This window comes from Struthio camelus, chromosome Z, assembly GCF_040807025.1.
Source record: "Struthio camelus isolate bStrCam1 chromosome Z, bStrCam1.hap1, whole genome shotgun sequence".
Taxonomy (NCBI): Eukaryota; Metazoa; Chordata; class Aves; order Struthioniformes; family Struthionidae; genus Struthio; species Struthio camelus.
The window spans coordinates 87,476,267-87,492,899 of record NC_090982.1 but is presented as its reverse complement, the minus strand read 5'-3'; the positions used below and the strand labels follow the sequence as shown (position 1 = coordinate 87,492,899).

General features: G+C 43.0%; 1 protein-coding gene across 1 annotated transcript in view; it reads right to left on the bottom strand.

Moving 5' to 3' along the window:
- LOC138064734 (netrin receptor DCC) overlaps window positions 1–16,633 on the bottom strand; it is a 608,179-nt gene that overhangs the window by 37,151 nt on the left and 554,395 nt on the right. The window contains exons 22-23 of the mRNA XM_068928548.1: window positions 8,743–8,808; window positions 4,925–5,087 (exon numbers count right to left, since the gene is read on the bottom strand). Of these exons, the coding sequence (XP_068784649.1) occupies window positions 4,925–5,087; window positions 8,743–8,808 (229 nt within the window). The remainder of the gene's footprint in view (window positions 1–4,924; window positions 5,088–8,742; window positions 8,809–16,633) is intronic.

Below are 16,633 nucleotides of genomic sequence, written 5' to 3'. Positions count from 1 at the left end.
CAAGGAATTATTTTCTTCACTTTGGGATACAACAGCTTTTTTGTCAGGTTCAATTGAAAATAATTCATTTCTCCAGGCTTGAGCTAGGCAAGGGGAATTTCAGCCCCAAAGTAATTTTATACACAACTGTAAATAGGGGGTTATAATGAATGTGTCATTCCAACCATAACTACAAAATTGCTACAGCAATGATATCATTTAAAAATACATGCAATGATCTAGCCTGGTTTACATTGTTTTTTCTCACAAATTATTGATGTTCTCATAGCCCGTGAGTAGCAAATTGAATTAGAGCCAGGAGTGCATCCGAAAAGGTCATCAATAACAAATGAAAATAAATCATCCCATAGCATATTTTGTTTGCGCAATGCAGAACTTGAAGTTCTCCTGAATATGCATCTACCCTGAACTTCAGTGAGGGGCAGTAACTTTGCTACACCAGATGGGCACATGAGATATATAGAGGACCATCATAAGAGCATCAACGGTCAGCTTCGAACCTCAGTTCCAGCAACGGGAACGGATGCTTCGGAAGTGCCTGTAGCGACTCCTGACTTACACTGGGATTCAAAGTCAGCCCAATACCTGTTTCATAACTAGAAAAGGGAGTGGGAAGACGAGGAGTTTAGAACTGAAAAACTGATCCCAGATGGCAGTGTTTCAGTTGCTGTTCAATTATTTTACAACATGAAATGCATCAAACTTGCATACCAGAACGATGGGGTTTTTTGGTTTTTGTTTTTTTTTTCCCCTCAGGATACATGTGAAAACAGAGTTCAGCTCTATCCTTAAAATATATATATCATGGTCACGCAATCTCATATAATGACAGCAGAACCGAAGCTACATATTGTACTTTGCACACAAATACATTTTTTGGAGAGGAAACTCTTTTTCATTGTCTATTTCTGCAGCTACAAGCAGAACACAGCCTGGTCGCTGGCTGGATCTATTAGACAGCACACCCATATAGCTAAGAATAGCAACAACGCACGCACGCTACACAGGATACAATGCTGAAATAATCTGGGGTGACATTATTCTTCATTGCCTGCACTTTACAGTTACAACACCCCAGGGAAAACAGGTAATGTTGCAACAGCTCTGCTGGGTTTATTTTTTTTCAAACAACAGTTTAAGATTTCCATACGTGACGATCCTAGAAATAAACTGTTCTCCGGGAAGAACTGCAAAACAGGCTTTGGCTAGCGTAAGACCCGGGTAACCATCCAGCCCTCGCTGGCTTTTCTGTCTTCTCCCTGCCGATGAGAAGGCTGCTGCAGGGAGGGAAACACAGACCCGTCCGGCCCAGACGGTGGGCAGGTCTCTGCACCAATCCTGCACCCGCCGCCAGGCGAGGAAGGTTCAATTACCGCCGCTGCCTCCCGAGCGCACCCCGAGCCTCCGTGGGCTGCTGCCCGTAGAGTACTTCGGAGATATTCAGCACTAAATGCCAACCTTATTACACCTTCGTCGTCCCTGCTGATGCACGAATTGCCAAAAATATATTATTATCTGTATATGTATACAATCTATATAGCTATAATCTATATCTATAATCTATATATGCATATAATGCATATTATATCTAAAATATTATTATATTTTCTGCCCTTTACTCTTAACCTGGCAAAATCATGCCCGGGGCCCCGAGCTGCCAACATATTGGCATCAGACCTTTGGACAAGCTGTTTGGACCCCTGCAGGAGAAGAGCTTTGAGTCTCCGGTTCAAACCCATTACAGTGCCACGTGGGAAGTCTTCTGGAAGGCAGAGATCCTGTCCCCCCGCAGCTAGAGACAAATAAAGCCAAAGGAAGCCCGATGAGACCTTTCCCAGTTCCCTAAAATTATCTCACCTTATCTCCTGCTAGCTAGCTATCACCCGGTTTCACTCGTCCTCTCCCGCCGCCGAAACTCAGCTCATGCCGACCGGGCAGGAGACAAAAGCAGCGGCCACGGCTAAGGAGCAACACCGGGGTGGAGGCACAGCGACACGGGCAGCAGGGATCGCCTCTCCAGGGAAAGCAGCAGCGACATGCTGAAGCTCCTGCGCGGCTGCCAGCTCACGCTCCTGCGCCCTGAGCCTTCCCGAACCCGTGCTCGCAGATCCCTATCCGTTGCAAAGGACTTGAAACGAGTCTTAGCTCATTTCTTGTGGTCTCTCTTTACCCCGCTCCACAGCCTAGCTTGCTAACTGGTTAGACGCTTGCTCAGGACTACGTCCATACATTTAATGGTTTAAATATACACTATCTACCTACCGGGAGGGGATGACATGTTCGCCCTTATCTCTCCTCTCGCAGTAGCCATAACCTCCTGCTATTAGTCCATAGGCTAATTGTTCCGGCACGTTACAAGTGCCATGAACCACTTTTTCTTATACAATATATGTTTGCTATTACAAGTTATTGCTTACCATGAAGCCTTAAAGAACTCCTGCAGGAAGCAGGTCCCACAGCTCAGGTGTAAGCTGCACAAAGCGATATAGTCCTTTGCTTTATGATTAGATTGGGATTAATTCTGTCTAATTTTCAGCTCTGAGCTGAAGTGCCTGGCCTGGGAGGCTTGTCACAGTACACAGAGGAGCCAGGACCGGAGTTGATGCACAGCCCCTGGCCGTCCCCACCCCGGCCCTGCACCCAGCGGACGTGTCCACCACGCAGGGCAGCGAGCCCGCGGGATGGCAGAAGCATAATTATTGTGAGGGGATGAATCTCAATTGCTACAGGAGTCATATGTTCTCCCTTATGCACAACCAAATAAGTTATTAAGCCTGAAATGTTAATCACTTTTTTCTCCCCCGTTTCTTACTGACGTCAAATTTGTCACACAGTTTGCGTGGCTGATATTTCATTCTTTCCTAGATGACAAAGACAGAAAATATGTACTAAGCCATCCAGGTCAGTACCAGGTTGTTCTGCATAACAGACTTTATTGTGCTTCGTTCAGTCAAGTTTTAATTAACTTAAGAAATATGAGTTTCCTCCACTGAAGGCTTACAGGAGATTATTCCGTCACCTAAGAGTTTTTGCTCTGAGGAAAGACACATGCATTACCCAAAGGCCTTTACCCTTATTGTAGTTCTGTTGTTCAGAAGTCCACTGGCGATTTTAAAATAAGAACCAGACTAGACCACCGATAAAGCCTGCATCCATATGATTTGTTTCACAGTATGCATCTCTTCAGCCAGGTCAGAAACAAAATAATTCATACCATTATTCTGCTTTGAAGACGTTCAGGTTTTGTGCTACATTTAAGGTCCATTGTTTAATTTTTATTGCGTTATTTTTCCTCACTTTCAATACAGAAAGAGTTGGCTTGGGGTAACTTGGGTGGGATTCATCTGCCCAAAGTGTAGACGTTTAAAAGTTAAACAACAAATCCAAATTCACCAGACTCACATTTTGCAATCAACGGAGAGAAATAAGCAGCTTCAGATGGCAAGTCCTCTAACGTCTATCTTAGGAGAAGACGAATCATTCTCTGAACATCCCTGATCCTTCCCATGGCCTACAAAGGAGGTCCAGGTTGACTAATTCCAATTTTAGTTTTTAATTTTTAGATACATAATGCTGGGCACATGAATCTCTCTATCTGTTTCTCTCCCCCATGAGTCCTCTTTCCCCATCAGAAACTCAAGAGAGCTTCAGTCTTGATTCACCAAACACTGTACGCAACAGTAGGATTTCCGTTGTCTTCACATGATGGCCTGATTTTCAGCTCTTAAGACTAATAATTGAAGCAGATTTTCAAATCAGTTTGGCATTCAACTACCCGAGCTCTCCTAAAAGCACAGGCCCTTATTTTTGTGCCAAAAGGGGAGCTTTTTATTTTATTTTTAAAAAATCTACCTCCAAACGTTGATCTTTAGAGAAAGCATTTCTCCTTGTGACCATAAAATACTACAAGATGCCATCTGTCTCTGCTTGACCAGCTCGAAGATGATTTCCGCATACATGGGAACTGCTTAGTCCCCTGACCACTCATTCACTGTTCCACCCTTTTCTTAATCATCAATGCAAATCAATGTAATAGATTTTGTCTTGCTCTTAGTCCAAACATTTATCATCCTTGTGGGCAAACTATGATTAAATTTTACTTTCACGAGTCCAATCTTTCACGATAGTATAATAATGAATCCCTTTACTGAATAATTTTCAATAAATTAAATGCATCAAACCGAGCTCTGTTGCCAATTCATTGACTCCAGTGGAGTCATTTAATCTTTCACCAGGCCTTGATGTCACCTCTAATTTCTCATAAAAACTGCAAAAAGCTTTGCACCTTATGCTGCTGCCCTTTTATTACATCCTACAGATTTTTTCCCAGTAATGTTCTATAGAATTTTTTTCCAAGTACATGAGAATTATCTGGAGAAGCAGATGTTGGCTCCTTTTACTGGAAGACTTTTGGGGACAGACTGTCTAGAGAGGATAACATCCTCACAAAAAGCTAGCAAGTAAGCAAGAACGTCTGTCTTTCTCAGCTGTGCAGATACAGTGCTGGGGAGTCAGAAAGTCTGACAGCATCACCAAGCATAGATAAGTACTTTTTTTTTTTCCTTTAAATCAATGGGATTGATTATTTCCTGTGTCTGAATTACGCTCAACAACATAAAGAATGGAGAGCTATGCCTGGCAGACTTATTTTTCAAGGCTAGCCATGTCAGGGGTACTTATTTGCCATGGCTTATGCTGCACCCAGGGAACACAGGACATTCTCCACTCACTGACTACGTCCAGCTTCCCCAAGGCCATGCCACCTGAAAACCACAAAAGAGCCAGGCTCAGAAACGCAGTTCAGCCCCTAGACTCCACATCTCGGTGGTATGAACATTATTGCCCATATCTGCTTTGAAGCTAAGGGTCAGCAAGGTGACCCTTGCATCGCATTTTCCTTCCGTTCTGCAATTAGCAAACTTACTTCCTCTGCTGCGCCGAGGAACGCCTGGTGCAGATGACAGCGACGATCACCACGACCACCACCGTAATGACCCCGACGGTGACGACGATGATGACAAGCAGGTTGCTGTTCTTCTGAGGTGTGACGCTGCCATGCGGAGGGTGCATCTGCCCTATGGGAGGTTCTGGAAGAACACAGACAATGTCAAAATCGTTAGCAGTGGGTTTGAAGCTCTGGTCTGAAGTACGCTAACGAGGGAATCCCTGTGGGATTTTTCCATCAGATTACCTGGACACGTTATTTGCCTTTAATTAACAGACAGAAGAGGGAAGAGGATAGAGATATTCTACGCCGCACAACTTCTTCTGTGATGTGAACGCTGAAAAGTCATCATTTTTGAGAAACCTCCCACTTATTTGATGCCCAAATGGACAAACTGCTTAACAGGACACAACTGCCATTTACTCCCCTCCTTCTTTAGAAGTCACTCATAAAAAGAGACAAAATTTAATGTCTGGTTGCAGGGATTCCTCTCACAAAGCGGACCGTGGGCTCAGAACGGTGTCATAAAGAGCTGAAATTTATGCCTCACTGCATTTCAGGGGTATAGCGAATAGGAAAATATTTAAGCCATAACGACTTTACACTTTCCAGGCATTAATAACCAGGTGTTGGGAGTCAATAACTCTTGGCTTATTTTTGCTACTATCAGCTGAAAATGGAAAAATGGGGGAAATGGATTTTTTTCTTTATGGCCTGTATAGTCTCTCTTGGTATTTACAGGAGAATATGTATCTCATATGTTAACCAACCTGGATGCTTGATTCATTTCTCAGTATTGCGTTCACCTCACAGTCAGGCTCACATTACATTAAATTTCATTTATCGATATGCTGACCAGATCTCCATGGACCACTTCAGCAGGTAAAGGGCTTAATCTTCTGAACTGACAAGCTTCCTTGTTTTCTTTTAGTTTTAATGCAGCTGGAAGACTGGGACTGAAAACACCACCACTTCTGGTGTCAAGCCCCAATCAAACTGGCTTCAAGTACTGTTCCCTTGCTTTCTATTCTTTCCCCCCCATTATATATTGTGAATAGCATATTTTAAGCATATTTTATATTTTTATCATCTTTTCGGCTAACACATATACCCATGTATACAATGACTCTTGTTGATAATATCCTCATATATGAAGCTCAATTCTTCATCCATTTGCAGCCAAGCTCCCACTGAGGTCAAAGGGATTTTTGTGTCAGCAGAGGCTGAAGGCTTATGGCCACGAGTTACCGACACCAATCTGGAACCGTGAATAATCCTTTCGTTCTGGTCTGCTAAGGTATCCTGTAAGATTAGAAACTCATGGAAGAAACAAAACATATTTCCACGTAAGCTTGGAGAAAGAGACTAAATATGCATGAGAACTGAGCAGAACGGGATATGGAAGGAGGAGCTGTGCTACAGTATGTCAAGCGTTTCCGAAGAAGAGTTTCTCAAGAGTTTTCATATGACATCACCCCCACAACCTCCCCAGTATAAATTAAACAATACCTGGCTGTGATTTCATTTTGCCATTAATACAACTGAATGAGAAATGAAAAAAGGTAAAGGCTTTCCAAATAGCAGTTTAGTGATAGATGTAATTCCACTGTAATTTTCTGCCTTGATTTTCTGACCTATTATCCTTTCTTTACTTAACAAATTGAGTTATCGGAATAATTTGCCCTTTTCTCACAGCTCTTCCTGAGGCAATCAGACAAGGCAAGCAGTTGTGTGCATCATGCTTTTATCATTACAATGACCCAGTACAGAAATCCAAAAGATTATTTGTTTTGATTTCTTCTTCATTTCCATGCTGAGTAAATGGCAATGAATGAATAGTTCACATACAATACAGTGACCGTTTAGAAAAACAAAAAGCCTTCTCTCTCCACCCTTCATTCTAGGCACTGGGAGCTCCCTTGACTTCTCAAAATTCACGTACCTAAAAATCCAAAAATTGCAAATTTGTAGCTAAAAAAGCATTATTGACTACTGACTGCAATGAACAAAATGATCTGATGTCACAAGCAAAACCACCAAGGCCGCAGGGTAGCAACTATCTTGAGGTTTTTCTCTGCATGTTTGATTTTACAGGTCCCAAGCTGCACCGTAAGCTTATCAAGGTATGGTCAGTTCCTCCGCGTATTTCACTAAGACTCAAGTTGAGACCTCAATATTATTTATTCAAACAAATGCAGACACCTCGATCCTCCCCAAAACCGTTAGAGGCAGGTGTAACTGAAGACAGAGGAAAAAGTCTGAGATTGCTTGAGATTGTTTCACAATCCATGATAATAGCTCAATCAAGAGATGCCTGAATTTTACCAGCTGAAGTAATGAGCCAAACCTTGTGCTCTTTGAACTAATAACTAAGTTTAGCTAAAAAAAAAAAGTGTTAATTAGATGTAACTAATTTTCATTATTTATGAACTACTATTAAGAGCAAGAAGCAAGCCTAAAATACAGACCAATGGTGTATTGTCCGCAGAAAAACATGACAGGAAAAGAGAATTAAATTTTGCATTCACTCCTTGTCTTGTCTGAGGAAAATAATCAGTCTGACTTAATCAGCTAGGTGCCTTGTAATTATTTTGTACTTTCAAACCTGACGTGATGCCACATATTTGGGACTCTTGTCTGTTTTTTCATTCAATAACGTGAAACGACAATGCTTCATTAGGTAATGGATGTGGGGTCAGGAATAAGAAGTTACTGATGGCACTTCTACCCCTCAGCTAATAGCGATTAGGTTCAGTTAATTTTTTTTAACCTGTGGGATTTCCTATCATTTCTTCTTATTTTGGGGCAGGATTAATTAATAAAAATGGTATTTTACACAGGAAACTTAAACTGAAGCGCAATGTGAAACGCATTTTACAATTCTTTGTCAGCTGTTATTTTTCTGTAGGCACGTCTATGGCCTGAGGCAGATCTCAAATTCCTGGTCGTGGCGAGATGATGATATTGGGGGAGACTCCATGCACAATAGTGCTTCAGCTGGAAATCGGTTTTTCTCTAGGGACGCGTGGCGCCGATGCTCCCTGCACCCACCTGGCTTCCCGCTCGCCCGTGGAGACCTCCTCGCACTCACTGCGCCGCTCGCAGAGTTTAAGCAGAATTGCAGGCTGTCCAAAGCAGGGTTCCTCCGCTCCCAACAATGCCACTTTGCTCCTCACTTTGCTCCCCACTCACCCTCAACAACTGACTTGCAGGGTGAGCCCCTGACCCTGGTTTTTATTAAAGCTTCTTGTGAAAACGCACAAAAGGCAGCAGTTACTCTAACTTCTGTGGGTAGACTGTGGGTGCCTCCAAACCACGGAAGATGGAAATGAGAGAGAAGAGAAGAGAAGAGAAGAGAAGAGAAGAGAAGAGAAGAGAAGAGAAGAGAAGAGAAGAGAAGAGAAGAGAAGAGAAGAGAAGAGAGGAGAGGAGAGGAGAGGAGAGGAGAGGAGAGGAGAGAGAAGAGGAGAGAAGAGAAGAGAAGAGAGAAGAGAAGACAAGAGAAGAGAAGAGAGAAGAGAAGAGAAGAGAAGAGAAGAGAAGAGAGAAGAGAAGAGAAGAGAAGAGAAGAGAAGAGAAGAGAAGAGAAGAGAAGAGAAGAGAAGAGAGAAGAGGAGAGGAGAGGAGAGGAGAGGAGAGGAGAGGAGAGGAGAGGAGAGGAGAGGAGAGGAGAGGAGAGGAGAGGAGAGGAGAGGAGAGGAGAGGAGAGGAGAGGAGAGGAGAGGAGAGGAGAGGAGGAGGTTCCCACTGAAACAGAGTTTAACGATGAAACTTAGCTAGCTGGAGTCTATATTTACCATTCAGACTGCTTCTGTCGATCAGGTTCGTATCCACTGGCCAGTAGGACCCATCTCCATGGCGACCTGTTCAGAGAAAACCACATCAGCATCGGGGCAGACTTGGACTTGTGGCTTCAAACAGTGCCAGGCTGGCGACATTCGAGCTGTTAAACCGTGCAGCCAAAGTCACTCCACAGGGACTTGAGAAAAGCTGCCCGAAAAGCAGGCTTTCTGAAGGCTGGCTGCGGAGGAGCTACCTCCACGCCCCGGTGGCAGAGCAGCGGGGAGCTTCCTGGAGAAACGCGCCCCAGCAGGCTCCACCATGCAGTGACTTTTCATACTGGGCATACGCAGCCAGGGAAACGCAACTCTACAACTGCTTGTTTTTCATGCAATTGCCTCTTTTCTAACCCTGAAGTGAAAAAAATCTTATAATATAATAGAATGTAAACATAAAATGTAGCTATACTAGACGTAAAATATATAGGGATATAATTATTACGCCACAGATTTTGCTGTTGAGGCACTATTTGCCTTGCACACTAATACAGTGAAATTCGAGGTGTTTGTCTTTTCCCTGACTTGACTTTGCACCATTCAGCTGCGTCGGGCTGAACAGCTGTGACGGTATGGCTACGTTTCTGCCAAGAGCCACAGCTCTGCTCCTTGCGCCGGAGGCAAGGAGACGTGCAAAGTCCAGTCCCGCCAAGCTCCTCCGCTACTCTAGTACAGGACCAAAGGAGTCATCAGACTTAATGGCAGAACATAAAGAGCAGGTTTTCAGTTAACAAAGGGACTAGGTAAAAATGCGCGGGGCCAGGAACTGCCATGGATTATTCCAGCGAGCTTCTAATTCCAGTGGCTGTGGGCTGCACCAAGGCACTCAAAGCCAAAAAATAAAAATAAATCTTCTCACTTTCCTGCCACATACATTTGTTTGCTGCTGCTGTGCACTATTAAATAACTGCCTATTTCTCTTCAGAGGTTTTTCTGTTTCTGCAGATTGTGGGGAAATTCATGTGCATAACTTTGCCTACCCATTTGGGAAGTATTTTGCGATGAAAGGCCCTAAATAAATGTAAGATCATTATCATCAGAAGAGGCTTCAGTGCAATCATCTTTTCAATCAGAGTAATTGCACAGCTACAACAACCTGGTCCTGAGAAAGCAGCGCTGCAAAATGTTTAGCTGTAAAAACAGACAAAATAGAGATAAATAGAGGCCATAAAGTTTATCAAAATGACACTTTAAAGCAGTCATATTCACAGTGTTACGCTGCAGCCTGTGAATATGTTGTGACCTTAGGGTCATATTGTGCCTAGTAAACCGGGTGTCTCAATGGGAGAGTGCTAAATGTTATTATTTTTGATATCTAGCCCATCCTAAAATGTCTTAGTGGGAGCTTAATACATGAGAAAATTTAGTTGGGATGCTAGGAAATTAAAAAGCTAACCCTGCATGCCTGATGCAAAAGTTCAGTACTTTTAAATGAAGAGAATATCACTTTTCAAGGCATTATACACGACATTTCAATGGTAAAAACCTTTGTGTAACCAGCCGCCAGTTTCAGTTTGCATGATTCTGCTGAAATTATGGACTACCTTCCTGGGAAGCATAACGTTATGCCATGGCTCTCCGGCTCCTGCGCGCCGCATCAATGGCACTGTCTCTGCTGAACTGTGCTGTGGGCAAATCCAGAGTGAACAGGTCTATGGAGGACGAAGACCAGGATTTCAAAAAGCACGTAGCCCCATGGTAGGGTAACTCAGCAAGCTTGGGCCTATGCCTGGGGACCAAGCTGGAGGAGGAAGCCAGCCAGCCAACAGGTTCCTGCAAAGGAGGATGGCTACACTGTGCATCTCGTGGGGGTTTCTGATCATTTTGGGTGTCCCTTGCCTGTCCCTGCAACCAGAAAACAGCCTCTGCCTGAGTGCAACGGCACCTCACCATCCAGAAACACAATAATTTCATTGATAAGAAACCGGAAAGTAAAGAACTCTTAACAAATAGATCATTTCAACAATACTGTGTGTCATGGATAGCTAAGACTGAATTTATGGTAATCCAGGTCTGTTCTGCTATTAAGACAAACAGATATTATTCAATATTTGGGTAAACATGGAAATCTAAGCACTTAGGAGCTGAAAGGAAAATTTCTCATGTGTTACAGGGCTTTATATGTTAAAGGGCAAGTAGGACTTAAAACAAGATTATCGATGCTTTACTCCAAGCCAACATACCTCCATGAACAATTTCCATCTCTAGTTCATCTCTTCAAGGATTTAAGATATAACCCCCTTTAAAAAAGGCAAATAATGTGAAAGACCATTGCTAGTTGGAGAGTAGTGCTTATTTGGTTTCAAGACCTCAGGTTTCCAGTGGCTTTATAACCATCTAGATCATAAACAAAGCTATCCCTCTAGCAAACGCGTCAGCCATGGGGATACCTGCCGAGTGTCCGGAATTACTGCAGTTCTCCCTCTCCTTCCCGTGGTACTGGTGAGTTTCTTTTCTTAATGACAAGTGCAACACTTCTGTCCCACTGAATTTAGATTTAAGCCCTTTATGTGAGCCAGAAAGAAATATTCAAGGTGGGCATAACTCAGTGGGTATGGCCAGACCTCATTTGTTTTTTTTCGGTCAGCCTATGGACTATTTTTTCAACTTCCACTAAGTTCCAACGAAGTTTTTATTCTTTATGTTATTCCATCTTTTGGAATAAACCAAAAACGTCGTTTGACGTCTTGCCTAATCATCTATTTCTTTGAGAACTGCCTTTTTTTATGGAGGCTGAGTAGTCTTTACACTTGATTTTCCTGCCTTTTTACTGAGTTGTGGTGCTTAAGGCTGTGATGTACTTTTGGAGGGACCAAAACCTGCATCCACAGATCCTGGATACCTTTTCTCACCTCTCCAGTCTCCATTTAATTTCTTTTTTCACCTAGGTCTGTCTTTTGAAGGTTTCAGTGATTCAAGCCTTTCTCTGAAAAAGCATATCCTTCTTCTATAACTCTATTTCAGTTGCCATTATATGCAATAACCGTTTCAACTAGATCTGGTCGAGGTAAAAAAAAAAAAATCTTAAATCATCTATGACAACAACAGTTCTTTATCCTCTCAGGTCTCCAGCACTTGTAAATTGCTCAAAAATTCTGTTGTGATTTCGCTGTAAATTCCTTATTTATGCTTTAACAACATCCTTATTTCTAAACCTCAAGGTACCCCTGAACCATTTGCACAGATTGCCTCACTCTGAGGAAATGGAACTGTAATACTGTCTCCTTACAAAGCACTCCCTGATTCATGAAAACCTGAGATGGAAAAATTAATGAGGAGTGACTTTGTTTCTATTGTAATCATCTGACTCATCTGACCCAGACACAGCCCTGCTCTACCGCTTTTGCTGCTTTTTGCCTGAAACAGTTCAAAATACTAGGAAAACAAGCTGAGCAACATTCTTGTATCAGAAAACAGACAATAACTGACTTTTCCTGCCACCCAGGTGCCAGAGCTTATGAAGCATGGTGCCAGTCACTGGCCTTTTGGTACACAGCATGAATGCTAGCCGAGAGGAGGTTTTAACATGAACATCTTGCTTCGCTTCTAACAAAATACGTCCTTCATCAGGTGCACTGCTACTCTCTGCACGTTGCAGAGCTACAAGACCAAGCTATAATGCTGTAACTGATGTGGTTCAGAAACGCTCTGCAGAAGTGAAAAAAATATAGGATGCCCCAGTACCATCATTTTCTTCATTTTGTTGGCTGAGACTTTCCTAGAGATCTTATTGGCAACAAAGTGGCTGCCATCATATTGTCCACCATTGTGTTTCTTTAGACACAGACATTCTTCAAACAAACAAAATAAAATAGTACTTAGTGAAGGACAGCTTAGTAGATTTTATATTGCACCAGCAAAGCCAAAGTAATTTCTACAAATAACAACCAGCATTAAGCTTCTTAACAAACATGGCTATTTTTGTGTACAAACAAGACTTCCTATCCCTGACTGATTTTATTTGGGTTTACTTGCCCATATGTATATGTGTACTCATTTGCTCATGATGCTGGAATATATCTTTTGTCCAGGTCATCAAGAAGGATTTCTAACACAGGGGGATTTCTAACTAAAGGTGGGATGGGAGGGAAACCTGCTCCGTCAGGTGTGACCAATCCGAGTAACTTATGAAGGCCTTTTATTTCTGTGAGAATGTGCCATGCATAGTTTTTATACAAATCTGGTAACTCACTAGGGACTAGCAATTCAAGTGAATGTATGTGACTGATATATTTAACATGGTAACAGGGTATAAGTTGGACAGTCCAAATTGGGCAGGGGTGCTTTGCTAGGAGGCTGGGGAGGGGTAAAGGGACAGCAGCAGCCCTTAGTACCATGGTGTGAAGCTCGAGGGAAACCACTGGTAGGATTTACACAGATCATCTGCCTTCTGGGAGCTTAAATAGAAGACATGGATAAGAAATCACATTTAGGTCCCCAAGATGCTCAGCTCCTGATAGATCCATCAAGCACATCTGTGCATTAGCTCCAGAGCCTAATTTGAAAGATGTGGAGGTGAGAGTTAGCAAGGCTTCATTTGCACTAGATAAAAATATAGGAAACCAGATTAACGACTTGAAGAAAAATCCAAAATTTTGGGAAGTGGAAGTCTGGAGAGGGTGCCCCTGGGGTGGTACATAAAAACAAATCATTGGCCCTCTCAGATATCACAAGCTGTCAGGTGTAGTGCCACCAGAAAAGCTCTTCTTCCATTCCTAAGGAAAAGCTAAGCTCTGCATAATATTCAGTTACAGTGCTGAGCACTTGGGATCCTGGTCCCTACTCAGAAAAGCAGTTGCAAGGAGAGAGGAGAGTTAGAGGAGTTGAATTATACATGCTATACAGTTCAGTTCTGCTCCAGAGGCTGCTCTTCCCCCTCGAAGATGGATGCTCTGGTTCAGACTTGGAGCATCAATGCTACTTGGGCATATTGCATAGTCACACAACCGGCCAGGAGGAAGAGTGTGCACTTGGAGAGCACCTTCCCTGACAGCTATGAGCAGCTAGCAGAGGATTTCATCACAGCTGGGAAATTCCTGCGTGAGCTGCCTGAGATGGGGATTCATCTCGCATTGCACAGCCCGTCATCCGAGTTCCCTCTACAGTCAATTAGGAGAGACACAAACCTTGTGATCACAACTGAATCTGATCATCTTAGATTGGAAGAATTCCTTTTTGAAGGCACTCATCTCTCCCCATTGACCACAGAGAACTATATGTCAGACTTTGACATGTATACTATCAGCTTAAATGGACCCTGTCTCTCCCCAGCACTAGGTAGAGGACAATGAATCCCACCTGACTGTCCTAATAGTGTCTTAGAAGTGTTAGCACCCGAGCCCTACCTTCAGTTGTCTTCTATAGACTCAAGAATCTAGGAGAAAATGGCAAAAAAAAAAAAAAAAAAAAAAAAAGAGGTCAAAATTTATCCAAATCCCCACCGAGGCTTTGCATCAGTCAGGCTTTAAACAAACCAGAGAATTTGGATTTGTGTCTTCTTCCCACGTATGGTCAACAACCAATAACAAAGTAGACCCACACTTTGTGCTGGTTACAGCACAGCAGAGTGCTCAGCGAAGGTGGTGTTGATGGCAAGTTTGCTTTTCAGCAAGTATAGGCTGACAGACTTCTTGGAAGGGAACTGAGTAGAAATGCAAGATTAGATGAGCAGATAACTCCATTGCCTCTTGACTTTCTAGTCTTTGTTTTTCAAAGGACACCCTAAGGTAATTTTCTCAAAGATGTCTCAGTGTGGCAGGAAACACAACCAACATGCAAGAATAACTATTCTTAGATTTTTCAGCAATGCCTTCTGAGATCTCTCCTTACAGAAATTTTCCATATTTTGGACCTTAAGAATGAGTTCCTATATTTGCTGGATAAAATTAACCAGATAACAGAACCCCCAAAAAAGCTGTCTGGTCCTTTTTGTTGTAGAAAGGAGGTTACTCTGATAAATTGAATATTTCTTTCCTCTCTTAATAAAAAGAGTGTTACAGTCCCCTGCATTGTTTGTTTGTGAAGCGGCTCTTTGAAAAAGATCTGAATTGCTCATCCTTTTACTGCTGCTGTGCTCAGACCTTGCAAAATAGCTTCAGAAGCAAAAGCCTGGAGCCATCAAAAGCTTGAACAGGAGGCAAAGCAGCAAACCCGATGCCTCCTGCTATCACAGTGCGAGATGCTGTGACTGCTCCGGGGCTGATACCAGGCGGCTGTTTGCACGCAAACTATGAGGAAGCGGCATGCCGAACAATGCGGTTCAGAGTTTTCGGCTAAACACCACTGAGCACAAGCAGGTTTATGTCTCTGACAGCTACATGCCTGCTATAATCCAAACACAGCAAAGGTTTAATTACAGACAGCCAAATTCCAGGCATGACTAGACTGTGCTGCAAACCCCGTTTCTCTGAAAGCTGAAACAATTAGTGCACTGTTTATTCATGAGATTAAAAGCAGTGAGGTATAAAATAGCAGGTGTGCTGTCAAGTACACAGCATTAATTCCCTACTCAGAAGAGGCAAAGTCCCTGGCACTCCCAGTGATGTGCCTGGCATCCCTGCCACCTGCAAAAATAACACGGGCCACCATTTTCCCAGGATTTGGGAACAAAAGCCGCCGGTTTCTTCCACGTGGGCTTCTGACACAATGCTCACATAAGGAGGCACTCTTCACATCACGTCCCCAGGGCTTATCCGAGCACGACTTTTCGTAGAGTCGCACTGCCAAAGCGCAGGTGGTGCCTCACCTTAGTCGGTCTCATAAGCATTAATTGCCAGGGCCACATTTAAATTCAGTTTCTGGCCTCGATCCCTGCCTGAGCCGTGATGCAGGCACACAGCACCTGCCCTTGTACCTCGCCGATCCGGCCTTGACCTCGCAGCTTCTCTAGCGATACATGAATTTATCTAGCTTAGTCTATATATGGCCCACCTCACAGGAGACACATTTTCAGAAAACAACTGAACAATCAGAATGTATTGAAATTTCCTAAAAGTAGGAGAAATATTTGCTCAAAATCGTGTATGTTGCCTTTTATCAAAATTTACCATCGATAGCTTGAAATTAAGCTATTTAAGCTATTAATTTACCATCAATAGCTTAAAACTTCTTTACTGTGAGGGTGACTGAGCACGGGAACAGGTTGCTCAGAGAGGTAGTGGAGTCTCCTTCGCTGGAGATATTCAAAACCCGCCTGGACACGATCCGGGGCAATGTGCTCTAGAGGACCCTGCTGGAGCAGGGGGTTTGGACTAGATGATCTCCAGAGGTCCCTGCCAACCTCAACTGTTCTGTGATTCTATGATTCTGTGATTTACAATGGATGCTACAAAATATTTGTAGACCAAATACAGAAATCAGCTGTCTGGCTCTTGCACAAACCTAACTCTGCTGGCAAAACATGACTGCTGACAAGTCCTATATTGACAAAATAAGGACTAAAGAATTTAATATTCATTTATCACATGAAAACTGAGGTGAGATAAAACAAAACAAACGAATCTCTTCTTTGCCCAGTTTGCCTCCATTTATTCCAGATCAAAATCATAAATGGAACTTTTTAGACTTCAGGAAGCCTCAGCAACAGCTCACATGAACACAGCTGGCCTTCTCCTACGTACACAGGAGATATAGAAGATGTTTGTGACAAACGCTCTCTTGAGCCTCGGGAACTGTAATTTTATTCTTACTTTTATACGACCATTTTTACTACCTTCAAATATGCTTTGTTCTATCAGTTGCATACATGCAAAATAAAAATCTGAAAAGAAGCTGACATATTCAAAGGCCTCAAACCCACTTCTGGGAAACGTGTGGTTAGACTCTCTGAAAGACGCCAATGCGCCTCTTCTCC